The following is a 13,216-nucleotide window of genomic DNA, read 5'->3' as shown; positions in this document are numbered from 1 at the left end:
CATGAGACCAGAGTTTGGATCCTCAGGACCCACACAAAAAGGCTGGGCTTGGTGGCACTCATCTTTTCACCCAGCACTGAGGAGGCAGACACAGACAGACCTCCAGAGCTCCGTGGGGAGTCTAAGTAACTGTCTAGCTGAGTAGGTCAGTTCTGGTTCATAGAGGACAATATCTGATGGTCCTCTGTCCTCTTTCCTACACACACACACACACACACACACACACACACACACACACACACACACACACACCACACACACACGGGGACATTACCTCGTGTGCACATGTGTGTACCCGCAAGTGCAGCTCACAAAAGATGCACTCATTTTCATAATTCACTTACTAAATTCTCTTGGTAATATTTCCCCAGTGTGTTTCTTTGTTTTTTCATGTGATTTAATTTTTCCTATTCTTTAACATAGAAGTATGGCTTCTTATCTGAAATTTCTGCAAGAACAGCCCCAATACTTTTTTCAAAATAAGAATATCTAAATGTTGGTGTATATGTATAGCAGTATGATTTTATGATCCATATTAATTTCTACTAATGAACATAAATATTGTTTTCCAGTACTTCCTTTGGTTTTGTTTGTTTAAGTTAACTTGAACTGAATTGGATTAGATTCTCGGGGATAGTCTTGTCTAGTCAAGAACACAGTAGGTAGCTGAGGGTGCCTTTGAACTCCTGATCCTCTACCACTATCTCCTAAATTCTAGTATTACAGTTGTGCTCTACTCCCAGGTTAGTGGGTGAGTAAAATTGATTGGGGTTTTTTGGTTTGGTTTGGGTTTTGGGTTTGGTTTTAGTTGGTTGTCCACTTTAGAACACACTATATAGCCAGGCGTTGGTGGCACACGCCTTTAATCCCAGCACTCGGGAGGCAGAGGCAGGCGGATCTCTGTGAGTTCTAGGCCAGCCTGGTCTACAGAGTGGCAGGACAGACTCCAAAGCCACAGAGAAACCCTGTCTCAAAAACAAAAACAAAAAAACAAACAAACAAAAAAGAACACACTATGTAGCCTAGGCTTTCCTTAAATTCAGACTAATCCTACTGCCTCCACTCTCCATCCTGGGATTATAGGCATGAACTACCACATCGAAGTTCTTTTTGTCACACAATCTTGAACCATTTTGTTTTATCATAAAGAATTTTTTTAATTGTTGGGCATTTAGCAATCAGGAAACTGAAGCAAGATTGTTGACAGCTCAAGGCCAGCCTGGATACATGCCCCCCCCCAAAAAAAATACAAAACAACCCAAGATCTGAGGTGTACACAGCTTGGTAGTAGAGCTGTGAAATAATTGTCACAATTATGTATATGATTTTGTAATTTTTATGTTTACACAATTGTGTAAATTTTCCAGTTAATAATTGAGAATTTAATATTGGTATTTTTTTTACTTAGATACAGGACTCTGGAGAAGTAAAAATATAAGGAAATTGAACCATATGAATTATTACCATTCCTCTTCTACAATTTATAAAGAGGTCTTGATGTAGCCTCATTATGTAAGAGGTTCTCTCTGAGTTCAAAGCTAGCCTGGTCTACATAGTGAGTTCCAGGACAGTCAGGGCTATGTTGAGAGACCCTGTGTCCAGTATGTATGTATGTATGTGTGTGTGTATATATATATATAATATATATAATATATATATATATATATATATATATCCATGCCACTCCAGATTCAGAATCTCACTTTAACTAAAGTTAGTAACAAAAAGAAAGAAGAATAAAATATCCTCTGCACATGTATGTGTGCTGGGTCAGGCTCACCACCCAGCGTCTTCCCCAGATCTAATCTTCAGTGCAGATGTTTTCCTTTTTCTTCAGGGTTCTGTAATTTGAGATAATGGCGCAGGAAAGGCCTGGTAATAATAAATGGTTACAATTGTTTTGAGTATTTAGGTTCCTGCAGTTCAATGCTACCTTTTTTTCTTTTTTTTTTTTTTAAGATTTTATTTGTTTATTTATTTATTTATTTATTATGTATGCAACATGCTGCTTCCATGTATATCTGTACACCAGAAGAATGCACCAGATCTCATAACGGATGGTTGTGAGCCACCATGTGATTGCTGGGAATTGAACTCAGGACCTCTGGAAGAGCAGTCAGTACTCTTAACCTCTGAGCCATCTCTCCAGCCCCCAATGCTAGCTTTTTGTTAAGAACAGTAGAAGCAAATTTCTTAGAATTTGGCATCATGTCCCAATATGTTAGTAAAAACGGGCACTTAGGTATGAGGAGCTTTGCTGTGATATAATCTTAGGTACATTCACCAAGGTGAAGAAAGCAAACTAAACTATTACATGGAACTCCACAGTACAGAACTTTGTTATTAAGCAGATTTCTATCTGCTTTGATAGAAGCTACTTGAACCCTGTACCCAGGCAGGGTTTAGGTTTTGGGGGGTTTTGTTTTGTTTTTTCACACTATGCTTGCTTCTATATATTTTTGTGTAATAAAAAACATTTGGTTACATTGATTCACGGAGATTTCTGTCATTGTGTCATTTGGTTTTGTTTTTCAGTCTGCCCCGTCTGGTCACAAACATCTGACAGTGGAAGAGTTGTTTGGAACCTCTTTGCCAAAGGAGCAACCAGCAGTTGTGGGTCTAGAGTCAGAAGATGCGGAGAAGCTGCCCGGAGATGCATCGCAGAAAGAGCCCAGCTCATTTCTCCCATTTCCCTTTGAGCAGTCAGGGGGAGCACCTCAGTCCGAAAGCCTGGGTGTCCGTTCTGTCGCTCACCACACAGTCCAGCCTGAAGTCACTGCCCCAGTGCTCATCACTCCTGCCTCCATTGCACAGTCAGGTGAAAAGCATGCCCCAAGCTACACAATCCCCCTGAGCCCTGTCCTAAGTCCTACGCTGCCAGCCGAAGGTCCTGCCACACAGGTTCCCCACTTACCTCGGAATAGCACCATGATGCAAGCAGTAAAGACCACACCTAGACAGAAGTCTCCACTCCTGAACCAGCCAGTCCCTGAGCTAAGCCACAGCAGTCTGATTGCTAGCCAGAGCCCCTTCAGAGCCCCAGTGAGCCTGTCAAGTACAGCTGGCTCATCCCTCCCAAGCGTTGATCTGCTCCAAAAACTCAGGTTGACCCCACAGCATGACCAAATACAGGCACAGCCTCTTGGAAAAGGTGCAATGGCACCCAACTTCTCTTCAGCAGCTGGCCAACTGGCCACCCCTGAGAGCTTCATAGAGCCTCCCTCTAAGACAGCAACAGCAAGAGCAGCAAGCTCAGCTTCCCTGAGCAACATGGTGCTTGCTCCAACTCTTCAGGTAATGACAGGAGCAGGAGGGAATAAAGGAATGAAACTATAGAAGCTTTGGTTTTGAGTAGTATGAGACTGTGTGTGTGTGTGTGTGTGTGTGTGTGTGTGTGTGTGTGTGTGTGTGTGTGATTTCATGCACCAGCCATGCCCAGTCAAAGGTATAGTGTGTCTGTCTGTCCCTCCCCCTACCCCATACACAGTTTGCAGTGACTGAATTTGCTGTGGAAACAAAGCTGAGGGAGTTAGCATTGGGAGAGGAATAAATTGTGAGTTAAAGAGTTTGAGTTTTTTCTCAGACTTTGGAAGGCACTGAAAGGTTCTGAATGAAGAATGCCTTGTCAGGCCATTCATCAAAGAGCAAGCTGGCGGTCTCTTGGGCCTGAGCAATAGGGACCTGGGCTGGGCAGTATGGACAAGTGGGTTTTTAAAATATCTAGTCAGTGAGGCTTCATGGTAGAGTGCTATAGAAGGGAACGGAGAGATTTGCCCTCCTTCGAAGTAGTTCATGAATGGCAAGTTTACAAGTAAGGAAATGAACTGAGTTCAGATGAGTGGTGCATGGTCACAGCAGAAGTGGGGTGTGCTGCTCTGTGGGCAGGACTCTGCTGGGGAGATAGGTGCCACAGCCCTGAAATGCTCCTGCTGCTTTTCTTTCTGCTTTTGTTTTGGGGGTTTGGTTTGGTTTTGCTTTATCAACAGGGTTTCAGTGTAGCTTTGGAGCCTCTCCTGGCACTCACTCTGTAGACCAGGCTGGTCTTGAACTCACGGAGATTTGCCTGCCTGTGCCTCCCAAGTGCTGGGATTAAAGGTGTGCAACACTACTGCCTGGCCCTACTGCTTTTCTTTTGCCGTGATAAAATGCTTAAAGAAATGCATGGAAGAAAATTTATTCAGGTTTCTGATTACAGAGGGAAAGGCTAAGTTCATCTGGAAACTTGGGCAGTGGTCCTGCCCCTGCCTTCTCCACGTTCAGCCCTAAAAGACAGCACAACGTTCCTGCATGGTGCCTGGCAGAAACCACTCTCATATGTGTAAATACTCCTCTAGATGGAAATAGCTGACTTTAAGATCTTACTTTTGCCTGGTATAGCGGCACATGCCTTTAGTCACAGTAGGCAATGTGTGATATCAAGTCCAGTCTGGTCTACATAACAAGCTCCCGGCCAGCCAGGGTTAGCCTGTCTCAAAAGAAAAAGACCTTAGCTGGGTAGTAGTGGCACACACCTTTAATCCCAGCACTTGGGAAACAGAGGCAGGAGGATTTCTTAAGTTTGAGGCCAGTCTGGTCTACAGAGGGAGTTCCAGGACAGCTTCCAAAGCTACACAAGAGCAACCTTGTCTCAAAAAAAAAAAAAAAAAAAAAAAAGTAGAGAGAGAAATTGGGGGAAGGAAGGAAGGCAGGCAGGCAGGCGACCTTGGTCTACATTGAGCTCTCCTGTGTCTGCTGTGTAGCACTAATTCTTTCCCAAAGGCTCTGATAATGCACACCTATAGTAAGAAAGCTGAGGCAGAAGAATTTCAAGCTAGACACCAGCCTGAACTACCCTTGTCTCAAAAGAAAACAACAAAAGGAAATTCTCTCCAAGAAAACAGTGTTTAAAATGTGACTTAGGGCCAGGCGTTGGTGGCGCACGCCTTTAATCCCAGCACTGGGGAGGCAGAGGCAGACAGATCTCTGTGAGTTGGAGGCCAGCCTTGTCTACAAGAGCGAGTTCCAGGATGGCCTCCAAAGCCACCGAGAAACCCTGTCTCGAAAAACCTAAATAAATAAATAAAATAAAATAAAATGTGACTTAGGATGAAGTCTGCTTAGTGCTATCTAACCAAGTTCAAACAACCTTTGAAGAAATTTGGGCTGGGGACATAGTAGTAGAGTCACTTGCCTGGGAAAGTGTGCAAGGGAAAACATTTTTTTAATCATATGATCTCTACACACTCAGCAGCAAGCATAAGCCTGAGCTGTCCCCAGCTTTTACAGGAGGTGCATGTTCCAAAGCCAGGCATGGTGATACAAACTTTTAATCCCCACACTTGGGAGATAGTGGCAGGCAGAGTTAAAGGCTAGCCTGGTCTACAAAGTAAGTTCCAGGCCAGCCAGGACCACACAGTGAAACTCAGTCTCAAAATAAAAAAAAAAAAAAAAAAATGTGCCAGGCGGTGGGTGCTGCCACAGAGAGAGGAAGATCTCTATGAGTTCGAGGCCAGTCTGGTCTGCAAGTCAAGTTCCAGGACAGCCATATACAGAGAAACCATGTCTACAAAAACAAAAACAAAAAAAAATCCCAGCTGCTTAAGAAGCAGGAAGAGCCAGGTGTTAGTGGCGCACGCCTTTAATCCCAGCACTCGGAGGCAGAGGCAGGCGGATCTCTGAGTTCGAGGCCAGCCTGGTCTCCAGAGCAAGTGCCAGGATAGGCTCCAAAGCTACACAGAGAAACCCTGTCTCAAAAAAAAAAAAAAAAAAAAAAAAGAGGCAGGAGGATTGTAAATTGGAGGCCAGCCTCAACTCTAGACCTACAAGCCCAGGACTGAGGGCTTACTGGTAGAGTCTGCACAAGTCCTGAGTTCAGTCCCCAGCACACATCTTAGAGTCTCAGGAAAGGCCTGCGCCTCTCCCCAGGGGGACTCCTTGGGAACTGCTGTCCAAAACTTATTGTGGTTGTCTGTCTTGACAACCAGTTTCTCTCAGCCTCTGAATGTTCCTTGTTGATAACAGATTTGTCACCAATAACTAACGAAACTTGCTATATCTGATCATCCTTTTTTCCCATTAAACATTTCAGTCTATGCAGCAAAACCAGGATCCTGAAGTATTTGCCCAGCCTAAGGTGTTACCCAGTGCCGTCCCGGTAAGGATGCCCTGCCCCTCTGTCACCCCTCGGGGGTGTGTGGGTGGGTGTGTGGGTGGGTATATCTATGTAGGAGGACCAGCACTGACTTTAGGTGTCTTCCTTTATGTATTGAGCCAAGGTCTCTGGTTGAGCCTAGCCACCTTGCTGTCCCCACCTCCTGTGCACTGGGATTATAGGTGGGCCATCACACCCATCTGGATTTTTTTACATGTTCCTAGGGATTCAAACTCGGGTCCTCGAAAGCTAAGCTAAAGCAGACATAGTCAGCACTTAGCCATTTCCCCAACCCTTGGAACCTCCTTTTCTCTGAAGAGCATATTGAACATTTTTGGGTTCTGCTGGTATGAGGTACACTCTTCTTACCACCTGAGTGAAAGCTCAGGTGCTCAAGCTCTGGGCTGTCTAGGTGTCCCTTCTAGGACTGAGTTGCCATGGTTTATAGACCTTACGTTAACTTCCCGGAGATTTCGCCTTTGGCTGCATTGGTCATGTCAGCCACTGGGTGGGCCATTGTGCCTCATTTGTAACAGGGTGGGTGCTGGTTTCTATAAGTAAAAGATATTCCTTGACTTGGAAAAGCAGAGAGTCCCAGGAGACAACCACTATCCTGCCACAGTCTCTCACTTCTGATGACAAAGCCTTCTAGGCCAGCATACTTCAATCCTTCTTTATGACATTGCAGCCTCATTTTTACACATGTTGTCCATACCACCCTTCACCACCAACCCTGAAAGACACAGTTCTCCATGTCACCTGCTCACCTGCTGGTGAGCCTGTACCCTGTCCCGGATTTTCAGAAGTTAACCTGCTTTAGGTTACCTTGTCCTCTTGTTATCTGCAGAAGCTGCAGTCCAGTTTTATACGAAAAAGCAAGCGAAGAGCTGCAGAGATGGCTCAGCAGCTACTGAGCAGCACTGGCTGCTCTTGCTTGAGGATTCAGGTTTAGTTCCCAGCACCCACTGGCAGCTGTCACTCCAGTTCCAGAGGCTCCAACATCCTCTTCTGGCCCCTATGGACACTACATGCACATGGTACACAGGCACACATGCAGGCAAAGCACCCATACACATAAAATCATAAGGAAAGGAAGACCCAACACCAAGATTGTCCTCTGGCCTCCATGCCTGATCCATGGAACTCACAATGGAATACAAACACTTTGAAAAGAAAGAAACCAGGAGTAGTGGTGCCCTTTAATACTGTGCTTGGGAGATGGAATTCTGGTCCAGCCTAGTCTACATAGTGAGTTCCAAGCCAGCAAGGGCTGCATAATTGGGCCCTCTCTAAAAGAGAGAAGAGAGGATAGAGTTTAGTGTTTAACTGCCCTGTGCTGCAGTCTCATGCTAATGGCTCTCATTGTGTGTCCCTTCTGTGGGCCTGGGTGCTTGCTTCTGTACTGCAGTGTGAAGTGACCATTATTCTGTTTTTTCTCCCCGCAGATTGCAGGCCCTCCATTGGTGACTGCAACAACCACAGCAGTATCTTCTATCCTGCTGTCCCCCAGTGTGTTCCAGCAAACAGTTCCCAGGTCCACAGACCTAGAGAGGAAGACAAGCTCTCCTTCTCCCCTCACTGTTGGAACACCTGAAAATCAGAGGAAACCTTCCATCATTCTCAGCAAGTCTCAGCTCCAGGACACACTGATACATCTAATAAAGGTATGTAAGGTATCAGCTTTTCATTTTGAATATCAATAAAAAGTCAGAAGACTTCCTGGGAGAAACATCTCTCTTCCCAGGTATACCCTTGTGGCGGAATGATGACTGTAAACTCCAAGATTGTCACTGTGACTGTCTCTGGGATGAGGTTTGGGGGAATTAATTACACCAATCTTTTTTGGTTTTTCGAGACACGGTTTCTTTGTGTAGCTTTGGAGCCTATCCTGGCACTCACTCTGGAGACGAGGCTGGCCTCAAACTCACAGAGATCCGCCTGCCTCTGCCTCCTGAGTGTTGGGATTAAAGGCGTGTGCCACCAATGCCCGGTTTATACCAATCATTTTTGTGTCTTCCTAAGTTGTTACCGATGAAATAAGTTCTGAAGAGGCAAATGACACTGCGTTTCCACCTTTCCCGTCTCTTCCAGAATGACTCTAACTTCCTCAGTACACTTCATGAAGTCTACTTGCAGGTTTTGACCAAGAACAAAGACAACCACAACCTATGACTGGAATAAAGTCGGTGTGAAGGTAGAGGGTGCACTTCAGAATCAAGCAGGCTTCCTCCTGCACATCTGAATAGAACCTGGAGCTTTGGGAAGCCTGAGTTTGAGCCTTTGAGAGAGCCTTGTTCCTTAAAGATGTTTTCTAGAGACATTCTCAGTGATGATGGAGGTTTCACTGTGAAGCATCACCAGCAGACCTTTGTTTGACAAAACAACAAAAAAGACCATTGTGTTGAGTTCCGTGGGTGTGTGTGGAATGAGGAGCCTGATTGTCAGCTTGCTTTCCAGGCCTCGGGAGGAGCCACCAGCCTTGCAGCCACACTCAGTGGAGCCGGTGCCCTCCCTCCACTTCTGGCCCTACAAGCTCTGAACGAATGTCAGCTCCACAAAGTACCTTCAAGTTTTAAGGATCAGAGCTTAAGTTGATTCTTTAGAAGGTATCTGTTCTCAAGTGAAGTATGTTTTCTATGAGCACCCCGCTTGGGCCTTAAAACTTCTGGGATTTCTTTGTGTTTCGTTCAGTGTCCCTGGTCCTGCCATGTACAAACTCCAGTGAAGCATGGCTGTTTGTTTGGGTAGGGCCCGGCTGGGCTCTGATGGAGGAGGCTTGAAACCTTTGAAGCAGAGGCTGGGTTGCACGGATCCAGATCCTACCAGAAAGCTCCACTTCTAGTGAACTCTCCAGTGGTTTGGAAGTGTCAAGTTGGTGTGTGAAGCACAGCCTTATTTTCCTTTTCTGTCTAAACAGTTGAAGTTATTGTTGATTGTTTTCCTTAACACTTTGACAAAAGGACCAGTGGACCAATCTGACAAAGCCATTCTGGTTCCATTCCTCAAATGTGCTGAGAGCAGTTTTAAAGCTATGCAGAAAAGGGAGCTGTACTCACACTGCCCTTCCTTTGTTGTAGAATATGGAGTCAAAGAGCAAGTGTGAGACGCAGAACCTCACCAGTATATTCCTAGGCTGAGTTCTTCCAGCCTTGGTGTGAAACTGTAAAGACGCTTTGTGATGCTGCTATTGATCTGCCATGGTTTCTATTTATTCTTTTATGGCATGTAATGGTGTTTAGTAATATTTTAATGTAGAATTTGATGATTTCAGCAATAGTAATTTTGAGATATTCTTTGAATGAGAAGTGTCTTTGTTTCTATGATACAGGTCATTTTGTAGTATTTAACCAATTAAGATGCACTGCTTACTTTTCTGAGCACTATTTAATGATGGGTAAGAACCCAGTTGGCTCAACCAGCTAGCATAAGGATTCGCTGTGAATAATGCTGACAGACGCGACAGTCCCACAGGAATAGTCGCTTAAGCTTTAATGGGAACTCAATCAAAGGCTCATCGATTTCTTTCTAGCTGAAATTTTAGATAATTACTTATTAATTACTTATTTTAGTTTGGTCTTAGTTTTTTAGCCTAAAGAATACTTGGGTTGGCTCATGCTGATCTCAACATGCTTCCTGGACAATGTTTCTGCTTCTCAGTTCAGTGTCTTCTCTTATTGTCTACCTAGTTATGTGTGAAGTGTGCAGAATTCAGGGAAGCCTAGACGTTTCATACTCAGCTAGGGGTAGTTTGTTTTCATGATAGTGTGTAAATTTAGCAACCAAAAATTAATTGTTCATGCACATCTAAGGAAGATAAAGTTGTAGTGAGATAATGTGTTGCTGACAGTAGGAGGTGGTGGTCAAGGAACCACAGGGCTGTTCTCATAACATGAACACTCCTGTAGGTTTGATCATACCGGGGTGTGGTCTCAGTGGATATCAGGAAACAGAGGAATCAAAGCACTCTTCTTCCAGTAGCTATTGAATTTTGCTGATGCTTCTGAGTGTGTGTAATGTTATGAGAGGGTGAAGAATTGGTACCCTAAAGAACATCTGCAGTCACATCTGTTACTTTTTACCCTTAATCCTAGGGATGACTATGACAGACAGTGAAGTAGAATCTCCTAGAAGGCTTCCTCAGTGTAAACATAAACTTCTAAGTGCCGAAGTGACGGAGACGTGAAAAGGGCAAACCTATTTCAACTCCCAGATTTATATATCCCAAGCATTTACTTAAAATTCAGAAGCCAGAAGTTCTAGATCATGATTACTAGGAAGTCCCCAGAGAGCCAGGCCAAGCCTGGACAGTTGCAGTTGGATGAGCCTGGCCTCCATTGCCTTATTCCTCATTCAGGCATACGATCGACACCCTCTGCTAGCATGACTTGCATGTTTACAGTGTCTTTGCTGGAACCTCAGCTGACCTGAAAGGGACACTGGAGATGCTTCTTGCTAGGTTGACAGAGCCCAGGAGACTGCATTTAGGCCACTCTGTCCATCTGTGTATACATCCCATCCCCTCACTCCTATGGTCAAAGGGTCTGGGATTAGCAGCCCAGCGTTTGGAATACAGCGTGTCTGGGGTGTCACCAATGAGTGACACTGCTCTTTTCATTGTAGTTAATGTTATATCTTCAAATGGATGCACACCCCAGCTGACCTCATCCCCCTCCCCCCAACGGCCTTGTTCCCAGTATGCCTCTCCTGGGCCCCATGAGGTTTGCCACTTGATCTACTTGACTTTGAGTTGTAAATTTCAAGTGAGCATCAGAATCAGGAGAGACATCCCCTGAAGTCTCCATATGTATTGTCCACAGTTTGCCCTGGACAGTGGTGTTTCATTCAAGGCCTTGGCCCAGGCTTGGGTTAGATGCCAATGACCAGATTTTGCATGTGCAAGCATTGGTTCTATTTGTGGCCTGAATCTTCTTGTGGGAATTATAAACGCCATTGAATCCACTAGTAAGTAGTCTTTTGAAACCATGCAGCTTTATTGCTCCCTTCCCCCAAAGAATGTTGTTTGAAGTTTTCTCATTTCGGCAGTAGAGGCCATAACTGCCATTGTAATACTATCAATGCAACATGAAACTGAAGGTGCCTAACTGCTTACAAAGCAGAGTTAGCCATCACACTTTAACCTGGAAGGAAGAGAAGGGCACAGACACAGCAGAACCCTGTGGATGGCAAGGACTGAGGGGTCATGGCCTGAGTCCTGTGTCTTTGGCACATATACTGTGGGCCATGTGTTTCTTCTTGCCTGCCTTTGGTTTCCTTCAGGTGTGTTCAGAGTACCTTCTAGAACTAACAGTGCCCTGTTTTCAGGAACCCAAAGCCCTCGGGACTGAGTGGAACACCGTCCAGTGGACTTCAAAGGCCACACTTTTGAGAGGTTTCCACAAGCAGCCAGGGCATCAAGGAGCCTGCTGGGGTTTAGGTTGGGATTATTTTGTTTTGGTGTTTTTCTTCAAGTTTCAGCAGGAGAGATGTGCAATGTTTCACATGATTCAGATTTGGCATCATTCTTTAAAATGCTGCATTGCAATATCGATCACTTTGAAGTGGGAAAAATGCAAAGTTGTGTTTCCCTTTTATCTGGAATCCCTAAGAAGCGTGTTAGTGTTCGTACTGTGAGTGGTCTTTCCTCGTATGGCTTTGGCCATGTGGCTGTCATAACTTTCACTGTATCAGGTTCTCGGCTCCTTCGTGGAAATGAGAAGCCCTGCGCCACCATGACCTTTTGTTCCATGAGCGCAATGCCACCTCATTAACCTTTTTAGTGGATTTTATACCATCTGTGTATGTTTGCAAATATTAAGTTATTACATGTTTTAAAATGAGCATTTTTCATCCTAAATTTTATATGTTTGCAAATATATTTTTTTAATAAAATTTCAAAACCAAGTTTTAGCACCTACTAAAAATTCTACTTGTGTTTTTATTTCATTTGTATAAATGGGAACTGTCAAATGAATTGTACCTTGGCAGAGCCTGTACTGATGGCATAAGGACAGGGAACAAAACCAGCCAAAATCAAAACAAGCCATATATATATACCTGTTTTTAGCTTATGTTTCTCCAGAAAACCAGCCATTAGAAGACATGTGTGTACATGTGGGCTGGGCTCTGTGGGTTAAGTGCTTGCTGCACGGCCATAAAGACTTGAGTTCAGACCCTCAACAACTGGTTTTGTTTTGTTTGTTGCCAGTATGAAGGCATGCCTCGGTACCCCAGTATTGGTGAGGCAGGGACAGCTGGATTCTGGGAACTCACTGGCTAACTGGTTTAAATAGCTCCCAAGTTCAGTGAAAGACCCTGTCTCAAAAGATTAAAGTAGAAATGTGTTCTAGAAAGACATATGATGTCAACCTCTGGCTTCCACATGTGCCCACAGGCATGCATACACCTGCACACACCACACAGGCATACATACACATACATGCACACACCACACAGGCATACATACATGTACACACACCACAGACATACATGCATACACCACACAGGCATACATACACGTGCACACACCACACAGGCAAAGACGTGCATCTATACAGGAAAGGGTTTAGTAACTAGTTTTTGTTTGTTTGTTTGTTTGTTTTGTTTCTTTCAGTTTAGTTTTGTTTTTAGTTCAATCCAGGGCTAGCTGTGTTGTGCTAAATGTAGGGGTTGGCCCATACTCCCACTTACTAGGAAGTTGGTTTTATAGCAAAAAAATGAAAGCAAACTACTTTAATTCACAGTTACTCTTCTTTATAGAGGTTAGAGCAGATGGCACTTCCTAATCATGCCAGCTACAACTGGCCTGCTTGGGAGTTGTTGAAGAATAATATATCCTTAAGTGTATTTTATACATTGAGGCACAATAGCAAGAGAATGAAGACAACCGCTGAACAGAAGAAAATGTTTGTGTCTGACTGAAGTCTTGTCCAGAACTCTGCAGGCCTGGTGGCTCACACCTGTGTCCCAGCACTTGGCAGGTGGAGCATGAGTTCTAGGCCATCTTTGTCTACATGGCAAATTCAAGATCAGCCTGGACTATATGAATGAAACCTGTCTCAGGAAGACAGAGGTGGAAAGATTCATGAA

General features: G+C 44.4%; 1 protein-coding gene across 2 annotated transcripts in view; it reads left to right on the top strand.

Annotated features, from left to right (window-relative positions):
• Positions 1-12,032, top strand: part of Dcp1a (decapping mRNA 1A) — a 50,686-nt gene extending 38,654 nt beyond the window's left edge. For both annotated transcript variants that reach the window (XM_027389596.2, XM_027389595.2), the window contains 4 exons: positions 2,536-3,294; positions 6,068-6,133; positions 7,576-7,794; positions 8,222-12,032. In XM_027389596.2, coding sequence (XP_027245397.1) covers positions 2,536-3,294; positions 6,068-6,133; positions 7,576-7,794; positions 8,222-8,302 — 1,125 coding nt within the window. In that variant the 3' untranslated portion in view covers positions 8,303-12,032. The remainder of the gene's footprint in view (positions 1-2,535; positions 3,295-6,067; positions 6,134-7,575; positions 7,795-8,221) is intronic.
• Positions 12,033-13,216: the final 1,184 nt, after the last annotated feature.

This window comes from Cricetulus griseus (genome assembly GCF_003668045.3).
Source record: "Cricetulus griseus strain 17A/GY chromosome 1 unlocalized genomic scaffold, alternate assembly CriGri-PICRH-1.0 chr1_1, whole genome shotgun sequence".
NCBI lineage: Eukaryota > Metazoa > Chordata > Mammalia > Rodentia > Cricetidae > Cricetulus > Cricetulus griseus.
Note: the sequence above shows the minus strand (reverse complement) of the source record. Positions and strands in the feature narration are given on the sequence as shown.